The sequence below is a fragment of the Lepidochelys kempii genome, chromosome 4, assembly GCF_965140285.1.
Source record: "Lepidochelys kempii isolate rLepKem1 chromosome 4, rLepKem1.hap1, whole genome shotgun sequence".
NCBI classification, from domain to species: domain Eukaryota; kingdom Metazoa; phylum Chordata; order Testudines; family Cheloniidae; genus Lepidochelys; species Lepidochelys kempii.
This window is the reverse complement of record NC_136383.1, coordinates 123,864,619-123,878,652: the sequence shown is the minus strand read 5'-3', so window position 1 is coordinate 123,878,652 and position 14,034 is coordinate 123,864,619. Positions and strand designations below refer to the sequence as shown.

At 35.7% G+C, this 14,034-nt stretch overlaps 1 protein-coding gene across 6 annotated transcripts in view; it reads left to right on the top strand.

The window, feature by feature from the left end:
• Positions 1 to 14,034, top strand: part of NSD2 (nuclear receptor binding SET domain protein 2) — a 151,738-nt gene that overhangs the window by 73,828 nt on the left and 63,876 nt on the right. For 4 of the 6 annotated variants that reach the window (XM_073342741.1, XM_073342742.1, XM_073342743.1 and 1 more), the window contains 5 exons: positions 2,342 to 2,486; positions 3,531 to 3,608; positions 5,110 to 5,228; positions 7,931 to 8,003; positions 9,050 to 9,174. In XM_073342741.1, coding sequence (XP_073198842.1) covers positions 2,342 to 2,486; positions 3,531 to 3,608; positions 5,110 to 5,228; positions 7,931 to 8,003; positions 9,050 to 9,174 — 540 coding nt within the window. Of the gene's footprint in view, positions 1 to 2,341; positions 2,487 to 3,530; positions 3,609 to 5,109; positions 8,012 to 9,049; positions 9,175 to 14,034 lie in introns of those variants that run through there. The other 2 variants (XM_073342746.1, XM_073342745.1) reach the window with 2 other exon arrangements.

Genomic DNA, 14,034 nt, shown 5'->3' with positions numbered 1-14,034 from the left:
CAGAATGTGCTTTGTGCTGCTGGCACTCTTTCTGCTTCTGCACTTGATTTTGTGAACCTTAATTATCTCAGGGGGTGTGGGCTGGTATCAGTAGTAATGGATATCATGTGATTGGACTGCTGTGCTAACTCATTGACGCTTTGGCCTTGTATTTGTGTGGCTTGTTCTTTTAGGTTAAGTTGAAAACCTGGAGAGTCTCTGGGAGTGGACAAGCTTGGGTTGTTCACTGTGCTAATGGGTAGGAAGGAAGGCTCTGATCTTTGCCTTGATGAGGTGGTGGTGAGACCAGGAAAGTGAAACGTTGGCAACGTCTCCCATATCTACTCCTGAGCTGAAGATAGGTTTAAACCTGTGTCTAGTTGCATGTGTAGGTGCAGAAACTTCCGGGACAATCCCATGGTTTTCATGTAAGCCATGTACTATTGTATAACTTGCATTCTATATATGGAGATTGAAATAACAGGACAAGGAATTAGGGAGATTCCAGTACTATTGGGCAGTCATTCTGAGTTCTTCCAGGAAGTTGAGAAGGTTTCTATATGGACCTCTGTACACCACTAAGCACCTTAAGTGTGTGTTGTCCTTCTCCTCATAGATCATATAGATGCACTCAAATATTTTTGTCTTGGATGGGATAAATATTTTTGTCTTGGGTGAGATGTCTTCTGCAACTGAGATGGTTGGGAAACAGGACTGCTACTCTTCTCTCTCCCCCTCCCCACCCCCACCAGTGTCTGTCTTTGTCCTGGGTTGTATAGAGCAGGGGTTCTCAACCTTTTGTTTGTTTTTGTTTTGAGGGGCCCCCCACATGCTATAGAAACTCCAGGGCCCAGTCTCCGGGCTTCAGCTGCCGGGGCGGGGGATTTGGGGCTCCTAGCTTCAGCCACAGGGCGGGGTGCCCTCAGGGCTCTGGACTTCAGCCACTGAGCAAGGAGGAGGGCTTGGGGCATTAACCCTGGAGTTGGGAGCTCAGGGGCTTCTGTCTCTCGGGGCTCCCAGCTTTAGCCCCAAAGGTTGGGGGGCTTAGAGCTTTAGCCCCATGAGTGGCACCGCGGCTCGGAGCTTTCAGCCCTGCGAGAGCACTGGGGCTTGGGCTCTAGGTTTCAGCTGCAGGGCCCCACGGGGCCCTGAAACCAGCTTGCAGCCCCTTTGGGGCTGCGAAACACTGGTATATGCTGTGGGGTTGGGTATGTTAGGATAGGGTTAGAAGTGACATTGAACCAAATCTTAGTGATGTAAGCAAGGCTGGGTGCTTTATTGAAAATAAGATAATGAATGGTGCTGGTTTTATTGGTGGTTGATCTTGTGTTCATCAGCAGAAAATTTGGGTTGTTGTTTCCTTCTCCATTTAGTGATTTTACTGTTGGAGAATGTGGTTTTAGGGGCCTAGCCTTCGGGTGTCTCCTAGTGTGTGTGGTGCTTTTGAGGGATGCCTCCTCGGACCAGTGATAGCGGGGATTTGGGAAGATGAATAGTACTCAGTCTAGAACATCTGAAGGTGGTTATGATTCAGTTCTCCAGATCTGTAGACCAGAAGACTTGCATGTTTTTAAACCACATATTTGATTTCACTTTAGTATCCCATTTAATATTTTTAAGCTTTTAAATTTAGTATCCGCTTTTCCATTTTTGTTAAACAGACTTCTCTATGCTACCTTACTTTCCAAGAGTATACGATCAAATCAGGGCCACTATGCTTAAAACTCAAATGTTTTTGTATCCTAAGGATACCTGCCACACTTGGGCTTCTTCATACTTGATTAGATTAAACAAAGTATAAAAAGAAAATACAGAATGTAATCTAAAATATGTAAAGTGGTCTGGGAAAATGTTAACTAAATTATTGCCAGCATGTATAATAATTAATCTATCTGCCAAACTACTTCTAAATACTTCTAATTACTTTAGTGGAATCTATGAAGGCCATCACTTGTTTATTCCAGTAGTGTTCACCTAATTTTTTATTGTGGTATTTATTTAAATTTTGCTACCTATGAAATTACAAGGATTTTTTTCAATGATGTGGTTCGTCCATACTCAGTATTCTGAATGTTAAAAGGGGTCCAAGTTATTTTTTTAGAATTATTTACTGTACTTTATAATTCGTGCTGCTGAAATCTGTGTTGCTAAAACCTTATTTTTAGGGATAAATGGGATATGTAGGGATAAATGGGATATGTAGGGAATCTTCCAATCTGTACTGTAGTAGTTCTTTATGAATATAGTAGAAATTTGAAGTGGGTTTCTATGTGTTGAACCACTGTATTAGAATAATACAAGTATGTACAGCACTCTTTTAATGTTTGTCTCTTTAATGTATGCCCCATTTTTGCATAAACAGGTGGTTGCTGAACATCCAGATGCTTCAAGTGAGGAGATTGAAGAACTGCTTGAATCGCAGTGGAACATGCTTAGTGAAAAACAGAAAGCTCGCTATAACACAAAGTTTGCCATAGTGACCTCTCCCAAATCTGAAGAAGACTCTGGTAAACGTAAAACTGTGCTAGTGTACTCTAACTAAATTTGATATACATAGTGATGTTAAACTAAGCACATATTTGAGACCTGTAGGGAAAACAGCTATCATTGTTTTCTGGTTTTAATTCTTGGTGTTTGTGCCAATAGGAAAAGAATGCCAATGGTTACAATAAAAGCAATCCATGAAGTCTACATTCCTTGCTCATTGTTCTACAAAGTTGTTATATGTAAACATTCTACTGTTTAGAGATTGGTGGTTTCTCCTTCTTCTTCTGCCCATAAGCAGTTGCCATTATCTTCACTGCCCACTAAATGTGGGTGGTGGGAATGGGAAAGTCAGGCATTTTTGTTAATGTAAACGTATGGGTTAGTTCTTAAGAATAGTTTAAGAAGTGGTTTATAAAATATAACCAGTACTGTCCTTTCTTTATATATATATATGTATATGTACACACACACACACACATTCTTAAAAAAGTGTTACCTCATAACATTCATTAGCTCAGGAAGCAAGTGTTCCAAACTTTATTCTAAACCTTTCTTCCATTTTGGCATTTTATTGTGGTGTACTGCAAAGCTTTTAGGACAGCATAAGAAATTGCAACATAACTTTTTTGCTGTTAACTAAGATTCATGGTCTTGATAAACAACAGTTTATTTAGAATTTTGATATGATAATTTGAGTTCTTTGGAGTAGCTTCCTTGAGAAGGAAGAATGGAGGGTGTGTGGCATTTTCTTGACCCTTCTCAGTCCAGTTATAAATGTCTGGTATACATAGTGTTTTACAGCACTATAGGAAGGCCTGTTGTGGAAGTATTTGAAGCTACCAGGTGCTGCTTTGGGCAGTGACAAGAATGAGAGGGAGTGTGTGAAAGATCGTCAGATTTGAAAAAAAAAAATGTATAAAAATGGCAGTCAGTTTTGTTATCTTTGTGTGTGAAATAACATTTTGTGGAAAATTCACGAAGTTTTTAACAATTTTAAGTGTCAAATATTTGGATATCCTTTTTTAAAAAAAACAAAACAACAACAACATTCTGTATCTCTCAAGGTTCATCATTGAAGAATATTGGAGAGGCCAAACGTAAAGTGTTTCAAGACTCACCTAAAAGGAGATCAAGATCCAGAAGTAATTGAAATTTGTGTTATGTGCAATTAGTTCATCATTATAAGTAGCTATTGAGTGTACCTTTTATGTAATCACCCACGTATCATAACCTCTTTATTTCTTCTCAGATGTTGTCGTCTTTAACTTTAGAGTTTTAATGGATCCCAAATTAAATATCTAAACACTGTAGTACTGAATTTTGTTCAACTTCCTCAGTGTCATATTGCAAGAAATGTAATTGGAATTGTACCTGTACCAGGTGTTGCTAGTACATATCTTTGTGTACGTTTTCAGTTCTCTATAAATGAAAACATGTCAGTTCAATCATTCCCCCATCCAGACCTTACCAGAAAACGTATTGGGTTTTTTGTTTTGTTTTGTTTTTTAATGCTGGCTTTTTGTAAATAGCAGGTTCTCCTGGAGCCATTTTAATTTAAATTTGCAGATTCAGAGCTGCTTTGAATTTATAATAAAAAAGTCCTAAATCAATTGGATATAGAAAAAAACCCAATTTGACAACTATTTTTATTTTTAAGGTTGCCTGCCTTTATTTGAAATATTTATCAGAAATCAGTTCCCATTGAAACAGAACACTTCTGGCTGTAGAGCAAATTTAAAATGGTACTTTTGCAAAAGATTTTTAGATAATAAATTTATGGTCTGGGACTCTGTAATTTCTCCATGTTAAACATGCAATGTGGTCTCTCAACTGGAGGGTCAATGTTAAGAGTAAGTGTACTAGGTCCCATCATGCATCATAAATGAACCAGACCTCTTTCTAAGCCATTATCATACCAACTGTACCTCAAAAAGGTAGATAACTAAACTTAGTAAGTGGCTATGTAGACCAGTCACTGACCTTTTGTGTTTGAGCTTTACATTGAAATTAATCAAATGAATTATGATGTAAAGAATTCATGTACAATAAGTTAAGTAATCTTATTAAATCTTCTTTAAGGTTTTGGTTCACAAAACAGAAGTATAATGGAGTTTTTAAGGCCTTCTATACACTTGTATGTTTAAAGATAGGAATTGCCATGCAAGAAAAGGCCAATGGTCCATATGATGGGTGATATCCTGTCTCTGACAGAGGCCCCTTAATGGATGTCTCCAGTACCTGTATCTATATCCTTGGGAAAACTTAATAAAAGAATGAGGAAGACATTAAAAACTTTTGTTCAGTGGTAAAGCACAGTTATAGCTTTATAGAACAGCTCTTTTATTTGATAGGACACAAATGTGGAAAATTACATATTCAGATTTTAGACTAGTGCTTATGCAGATGGATCTGTCTTACTAAATAAGTTGATTATTTAGCAATTAGGAGTTTGGATACATTTTAGAACTAGCATTCAGTAATAAAAACTGGACCCTAGGCATCAAGGGGTTAATCAAATTTGTTAACATTTTTAATCTTTTTTTAAAATAATTTAAAAGAAATATAATTTAGATCAGTTTAAGATAATTTCGAAGTGAGCTTTAGATTTTTTTCATGTAAGTTTCCCCCATCCCCCACCCCAAGGTAACTTACATGGAAATAAAAGAAACCAAAAAAAGAGGACAAAGGAACCTTCAGAAGATTTTGAAGTTCAGGAAGCACCTAGGAAAAGACTCAGGATGGATAAACAGAATAATCGGAAGGTAATTATATCATTGGTTTGTTTAAGTCAATTATAGCAGCACCAATCACTCTGCCATAGTTAAGTTTGTCAGCATTTCCATTTTCAGGATTTAATATTTACTGGTTTTTAACTGCATCAAATGAAGCAACTGTAAAAATGTCTGTTTGGATGCACTTGTTAAAAAGATTTTGTTAATTTAGTGTTGAGGTGGAGACATCTGAAAAGAGGTCCTTACTAGTTATTTGAACCTAGCTGAAAAAATATACTAATAGAATTCAATTCCCATGGGCAAGGGCTCTGCCCACTGGTTTTCTTGCTTTACAATTTCATCCCTTTTCTGTGTGTCAAAATGTAGAGATGTATGTGTGAATGTTACCACCATTTGTCTGAATCAAAGACTGTGTCCTTAAAAATAAATAAAGTACAAATAAACACTTCTAAGAATCAAATTTAAACCTATAAAGCAGTTTAGGCTGGCATGGTGTCCTGAACTCCAATCTGTTATATATACACTGCAATTTCTAAATTTAACAACTTGTTGTTCAGATAGCAGGCCTTTAACTCGCTCCTCTTCAGTCTCTAGCTTGTTTGTCAGAATTAGATCATTCTCCTTCTTCTTTGAGAAGTGTCCATATGGGTGCTCCATTGTAGGGACACAGACACACCTACGGTGGAGCACCCATTGGGGGACACATCTCGAAGAACCATCTTTACGACACAAGGTGAATAACTTCTTTTATAGACTTGCCTAGATCACTAGGGATTCTGTTTATAACAGTGATCCCATACTTTGCAAACTTTTAGGCGTGTGCTTAACTTTTTGCATGTGGGTAGACCGAGCAAACTCTGTAGGACTAATCTTATGAAAACATAAGCACGTATGTAAGTGTTTTCCAGATCAGGCCTTAGTAATATAGTATATGAAGATTTATTGTAAAATAGCGTTGTGAATCCCCTGGGGGAAGGGGCATTGTGATCCAGTGTTTAGTAAGTAATTTGGGAGCCCTGAATACATACGTGAATGCTCTTGTTATGCCTTTAGCTCCAGAAGGTCTCAGACATAGCAGAATGGTTGCTTTCTTATTACTTTGTATGAATCGCCTTTTACCCGTTTCCTCTTCTTAGAAACCTAGAGTAGTTCCAGCTGTCCACTTTATCACCATAAACAATTTAAAGATCACTTAGCTGTCATCCACCTATGGAGTGGTGAAGAGCATTGAAGCTGCACTTCCCGTTCTTTAGTTTCAACTCAGTGGCAGATTTTTAATATCCTCTGTCCTGGGGAGTAAGAAGCTTTGGGAATGATCATGAACCTTTGCTCCTTGCGAAGGAGCAGTGTGTTGCTATTGCTATTCTGTGCCCTTAATTATTCTTTATGAAATTAAATGTTATAGAACAAAATGATTAGGTAATAATACATATTCATAGATTCTGTCTGAACAATTTGTAACTTATGGCGCATATAGAAATCACATCGGCACAATGGGAGCTGCATTAAAGGAGCATAAATATGTAACACAAGCAAGGACACTTTCAGTGAAGAGTGAATCAGACCATGGATCCTCAATCATCTTATTAAAAAATACATCAAGATATTTATGAACCTGATGGAACTATAGCTTCTAGTTGTCTCAGTGATAGGAAGTTTATGTAAACACAGGCTAACTTATTCAGCAAAGAATATGGCTTATGGATAGGCAAAACTGCTATTGGTTTCCATTAAGGTGGGTTTTTTGATCCAGCAGGGCCACTTCTTCCTCTGTAGTCTGGCGTTGAGGTATTCTACAAAAGTTTACCAACTCAACAATGGATTGACTGAGGAAAATCAATAAATACTTAAGCTTCCTTTAGAAAATCAAAATATATTTGCAGTTGGGTCCTTCCATAATGCCCGTCTTGTTGATCAGATCTGCATCAATTTAAGGTTAAGCAACGTTGGCTACTATTTGCATGATTTACTACCTCAGTGGATCCATAGCTCATAGTTAAGATATTCATGGCAATCCCTGTTGCTTAAGTAATTAAGGGAGGTGCCCTATTTTTGACCAGGTGCAATGTCCACAGTCAAACAGCTGAATGTAAGTTCCCAAATTTCTCAAAATACTTCTTGGCCTAAAATATTTGACAAGTTTCAGTCTGACACAAATTTATGCAATATCAATATTCCATTGAAAATAGTATTTTATAATGGAAATGCTGGCACAACCTTTAACAATAACAGTGCAAAAAAATGACACTGGTACAAGTAGTGACGTTGATAACAAGTATCCGAGACTTAAAATTCAGTGCAGGGTTGATCCTCAAATTTATATATTTCTGCTGCAGTTACGTTAGTAATGTAAAGGTTTTAACTTGACCAGTTTGGACAAAAGAATATTAAAGCTGACTGAAATGCTTTGTCTTCATATAGCATTTTCCTTTTCATGCAGGGGTTCATATTTCAGTTTCAGATGGATAGGTTAGACATTGAATATCAAGTTGGGTTTTTTTTGTTTTTGTTTGACAGTTTTATAGCCTCTGCAATTGGTGGTTTATAAAAAATAAACATGCCTAAAATGGAAACTTACCATAGCTGAATTACATTACAATATAGACCAGGATGTTTGCAAAGACATTGTCTTTCTAATAACAGAAATCCAAAAGTAATTGCCACCTTTATCCAATCACTCATAAATTAGGAGTTTTTTTTCTTTTTTCTTTTTTATTTTTATTTTGTGACAGAGGGAGACAAGCAATGACAAAACAGCAAAAACAAAGGTCACAGAAACCTTCTCTTCACAAAAGAACCAGTCAGGTAATGTGGTCAGAATAAGTTTTAATTAACTTTTTCAGTTAAATCATTTAAACTAAACAGGTTGTCTGAGACAGCCATCTAAACTTTGCTGAAGCCATATTGAGTTATATTCATTAAACCCCATTTTGAGGGGTTGCACTCTTTTCTGCACTGCCAGCATTTTGCAGTACTATATTTGATTGAAATTGTGTATTGCTGATTTAAAGCAGCAGTTCTGAAGTTCACCATTTGATGGCATCAAATTAAAACTGTTGCCCATTGATATTGTAAAGTAGCAATATAAACCTTGCTGTTCAAATGCATGATTAATTATACATTTATCCAATAAAATAAGTGTATATAGTAAATAGTGACCATCAAACTTAAATTCATGTGTGATTCAAGAACTTCTTTATAACAATTGGTTGATGGGAGGCAATGTGGAGAGTTGAGAGGGAGTTGTAAAACAATCTTGTGTGCTAAATGGTTCATTGATCAGATTTGTTAATCATGCACATGTTTAAGGTAACTTTTTTATAAGAAACACAAGAACACATGTATTTAATTCTTACATTCAGTTTCAAAAGTGTTAATACACTGCAAAAAGATCTAAACTAATATACGTGGTATTGTTGCTATTTTTAGTGTAAGCATCCAGTTCCTTTAAAAATAACTTTTTTAAAAGGGGATGTTAACAAAGTGAATCTGATTTTGCTGAGATCATGTAGGCCTTCTAATGTAGTGTTTGAGCAAATTAGTGTTACATCTCTTTTTAAAAAGTCATAAATTACAGAGTATTGTAATTTAAAAATATTTAGCAAGCTCTTTGGGAAATTTTTAACAATATTTTTAGTACATATTTGTTTAATTGGAGATCTCTTGAGTCTTCAAAACGCATCATTATTTCAAAAACTTAATTGTGCACTGCTTACTCAGTACTACGTAGGCGCCCAGAAGACATACCTACACAATTCCTTCCCTTATCTGAGGGAATATTTTAAATGGCTTCAGGGAGATAACGTTTTAAAGTTCCAAACTTCACTTTGTAAACCAAAATTATTTTACAGCAACGAAAAATCTGTCTGATGCATGTAAACCACTGAAGAAGCGAAATCGGGCTTCAGCAGCAGAATCTTCAACTCTTGGTTTTAGCAAGAGTTCATCTCCTTCAGCTTCCTTAACTGAGAATGAGGTAAAAAAAAAGTGGTGTTCACACACAGCCATATAGTTACAGAAAGTATCAGGTGTAAATCTTTTTTTAAAAACACAGAACAAAAAAAAAATGACAGATTAAATTCTCTAACCTTGCTCCTAGATGAGTTACAGTTCTGGCCTCTGTAAAACCTGTTAGTGTGTGTATTGCAAATTCATTTATTGTAACAAACGTCCACTTAGGGACTCGGATATTGTGTTTTTTAAATGTATTTACCAAAAAAGTTTTTGAATTGTAACCCTCTCTTAGAAGCAAAGTAAAATGCCAGTGTGTTGTGTTTTTTCTTCCATGGATTTTATTTAAGTGTCAACTATGTTAATTACATTGTGTAACAAAACTGTCATGTTGCCATAGGTTTTATATTGAAGTAAGTTTCTTGATCCTCTGTATTTGGTCTACACCAGTCTTGGACAGTTTTCTGAGCAGTGGCCTTTATTCTCTCAATCTTTTTCTATCTGTTCAATTGGGTACTATTTCTGTGGTGCAAATAACTTAATCTCCAGCATACTTAAACAGGCAGTGAAGGATGTATCTTTTTGATATTTACTTATCATAGTCTTAGGTCTGCCTATTTGGTATTGTAACTCTCTCAATTGACATACAATAAATTAAGTGTATATTCATATACAATAAATGGAATCCATTCTACAGGTCATCTGTACTGTTAAAACAGCCAAAGAATGGTAGCATGAGAAAAACCTATGCACGCTGTTCTAAAGGGGGTTCCAAACACTTAGCAGGAACAGACATAGGCAACCTCAGAAGTTCATATTAAAAAGTCAAATGTTAAAAAAAATCATGAAGGTTTTAGGTTAGTCAAAGTAGAGAATTAGTGTTTTGTTTGCAAGGCAATAGGACTTCAAGCTGCAGTTCCTTTCACTTCTCCCATTTCACTGTTTTGTTGAAAATCTAAGGTGCTCAGATACCATCATGAGTGCAATATAATATAATATCTAGACTGTTTTCTGTAAATGGCTTATTTTTACAAATCGGAATGATTGCACATTAACTGCTGTGTATAGTTACTATGATTTCCAAAATGTCATTCTCCCAGGCCCCCCCCCCCCCCAAAAAAAAAACCCACACAATAACGACAAACAAACAGCAACCAAAAAACACAACAACCCTCAGGAAGGAATGCCTAGGTAATACTAGTTCTCATCTTTATCTGAATCAGCTGATTTCCTTCTTTTGGCTTAAGCTTTCCACTTTTTTGGGGCAACTGTTGAGGCTTTCTGCCTAATGCTATATGTGTTTGTGGAATTTGACTTGTCAACCAAATCCACGTAAGGAGGAAATTGTCAATCTGTTTGGTTTAAAATGTACGTCTCTTGATGTTGTAATCTGGGAAGACATGTTCTCTGATTTCTAAATATCAATTAAAAAAATTCACTGTCCAGAGATCTTTTTTCAAAGGCTCAGTTGTTTTAGGACTTAAGAAAACCTAGGGTCAAATTCTGTTTCCACCTACAAATGATTGTGAGCCAAATTGTGCAAGCTCATGGGCTGAGTTGGAACCTCTCTGAAATCTCCGCTGCAAACTCTGCACTATGCAGTGCAAATGAGATAAGAGGAAAGGAGGAAGAGCAATACACACTATTGCCAGAGTTGTGCTTACACAATACAGGTTTGCAAACAAGGAAGTGAATTATTTTAATGTTTTCTAAGCGAGGTTGAAAAGAAATTTGACAACTTAACATTACTTAAACTTTTCACAAACAATGGAGACTTCAGAATAATAGTCGGTCATGTGCTGTGTCCTTACCTGGTGTAAATCATCACTGACTTTAACTTATACCAACTAAGGATTTAGCCTAGTGAGTTTTCTATGGTGATAGCGATTATGCCAGTAAAAAAGGAAAACATGCTAGGCATTTGCTTTTGAATTTATTAGTGATTCTTCTGTGAAACAAAATAATATGTAAATAAACTTCGGATCTTGTGGGTGGTTTAAAAAAAATGTGTAATATTACTTTAGCGGTTGCATGTTTGGCAATGTAGACATGTGGCCTAAGGGTGTTAATCAACAGAAAAATCTCCTGGTTGGTAAAAGAAAGGGAGCGTTTAAAAATAAATATAAAACAAAAGATGAGGTGATTAAGCAAAGTGATATTTGTTTTTATGTGAGAGTGGTGCAAAGCTAATTGATAGGATGCAATTCTTTTATATTAAATATATTTGATCTGCTTTATATTTTTTGTGGTCACTTTTATAGCTTAAAGTGTTGAGTTAGACATTGTCTTTTAAGGTGGATGAGAAAAATAACACATACCCTGCTTACGTATGCACACACATTCACAGTGCAATGTGGAAAAAATTCTGGCCTACTTGCTCTTTTCAGTAAATGACTGTAGATTGATTCCAGGACGGGACCAGATTCAAATACAACAAGATACTTTTCTGGGATTGTTGGAAGCTGCATTGAGCCCTCTTACATTTGTCTTCATTGCTACTAATTTTTATGAAGGAAGTATTTTAGTTTAAAACAAGGGAAAATAAACTAGTTATATTAAAAGGGACTTTTAAAAAGTTCTGTATAAAATTCACATGAATAATCAATTAAGTCCAAGATTTTCAAGTTAATAGTGACTTTGGGTACCTAACTTAAAATACCTTAAAGGGTTTTGATTTTTCAGAGAATAGATGCTTAGACTTTTGAAAGATCAGGCCCTTCAAGGTGTCTTAAGTTGAGCACCCAAAATCACTAGTCACTTTTGAAAATCTTAGGCTGCATCACCAGATGAAACTTAGTTTTTAATTCTTTTGTAGTTGTTAATGTAGATCAACACCTCAGAAATAAAACTACTGGTGAATCTAATTTGAGAGAGAAGTAGTTAATTTTCTGTATATGCACTTTGCATCAGAAATGTTTGTCTTTATATCCCATATGAAATGTTATTTTTGAAGTGAAAGTCTTAACGAATTACCTATTGTGGAATAGAATTAGAATTTTATTGTAACACTGCAAGGCTGTAAAGAATGAGAAAAGTCTTGTATATTATATAGAACAAACTGGTATAACACCATGAAAGTTTCATGATCTTTATGAGAAGACATGTAGTTATGTCATTGATCTCTTTTTAGAGGATAAAACAAGTGGTGTTTAGTTTTACTTTTTGGTTCTTTACATAAAAAATGGAGTAGATGGGTAAATTTTTATGTATTGCATGTTGGTTCCCTTAGAGTGCAACTGTTTTGTTTTTTGTTTTAAGCTCCAGGCCCCTAGGACTGGTAGATTATTGGCACACATCTTTCAATGTGTTTGCAGTGAGGCATACCTTTTTTCAACATTTCAATCAAATTTGATGGATATAGATTACATTCAGTAAAATGGGTATACTTTTTTTAATATTTCAAAACAGATAAAGTATCATCTTCATGCAGTTTAAGGTATAGGTACATTCCCAAACGTTGACATGGAAAAAAGCGTAAGAAGTATGGGACTTAGCGTATTCTAAGTTCTTAGCCAGGCTGTCATTTCACACACATGGGAACAATGAATTGAGTTGGCCATCACACAGCATTTTAAAGAAACTCATGAAAGGGTTTTTCCCATGCAAGGAGTTTAACGGTATTCTATTAATACTGCATAGTAAATTCTTTGTCCTCTTATGGAGAAAACTCTTAACTTAATTAACACGCAGTATCAAACAAGGTGGGTTTCTGTTCATAACTACAACATATAATGTTTAGAATGACATAATGTTCCAAAACATCGACTTCAAGTTGTACTGTTTTTGCATACAGTAAATAATTCTGTCACTATCAATTTGTGGCAGATTTGTTATATCATCTGTTTTTACTGGTGTTAGCAAATACGCACACAATGGAGAAATCTTAAGACAAGGTAAGATATTTGATTAAGAAGACAATCCCAATAAAACATGTGCAACTTATAATTAAAACACCACTTCAATTCCATTTATCTACACAGCAGTCTAATTTTACTACAGTATACAGATAGAATCCTCAAAATGCAATGATTAAAAACATATAAAGATACTATCTTAGGAGGAGAGATCCCAGAGGATAGGGAGAAATGAGTTCACAGGATTTTGAAGAAATTACTGTGCTAAAGAAAAGTAGTTCAAGCTGTTCTTGCAGGCCTGGAAAACTAAAATCTGTATTTCTAGCACTGTTTTTTCTAGCTATCCTAGATAATCCCCTCTGCAAAACAATATTTAAGAATAAAACAAAATGAAAAATCATTGGAGGCCCTCCACAACCTGCAAATCCAATGTCTACTGGAGTTTTTCTTGTCTTTGTCCTGTGCACATTAGCAAGAAATGTTGGGGGGGGGGGGGGGAATTAACTTTTTGATATTTTTTTTCCCTATTTCATGCCACCAATAAACATCTGAAATGGGAGATCATTGCAAGTAACAGAATTTTAGTCTTTTACTACTTAACATCACCCAAGGCCTGCAGTAACTGAAGAGATCTGCGTTGCCTGCCATACCTTACTGCTTTATTTGGATGCTTTCACGTTCACATGAGAAAGTTCTAAGCTTGAATGTTGTTCTTTGGCAACACGTTTTTTAAATAGAAAATTGAATTTCTCATGTATTATTCTCATCTTGTAAGCTCTTTGGACTTCCAAAAGTTGAGATTCTGTTTATAACATGTTCACATAATGTAGGTTTTTATTCCGCATCCATCACCATGGTGTCTTGAATACCTGTATGGAATCAATAATATTAAATAAAGTTCCATAGTTGTTGTTTATATTCCAGGAATATTCAGCAATGCATACCTTATCTGAAACTTCAAGCACTGCTAATGATAAAAGGTGAAACATGTCCTAGACTTTTTACTATCATAGTACCGTGTACACTTATGG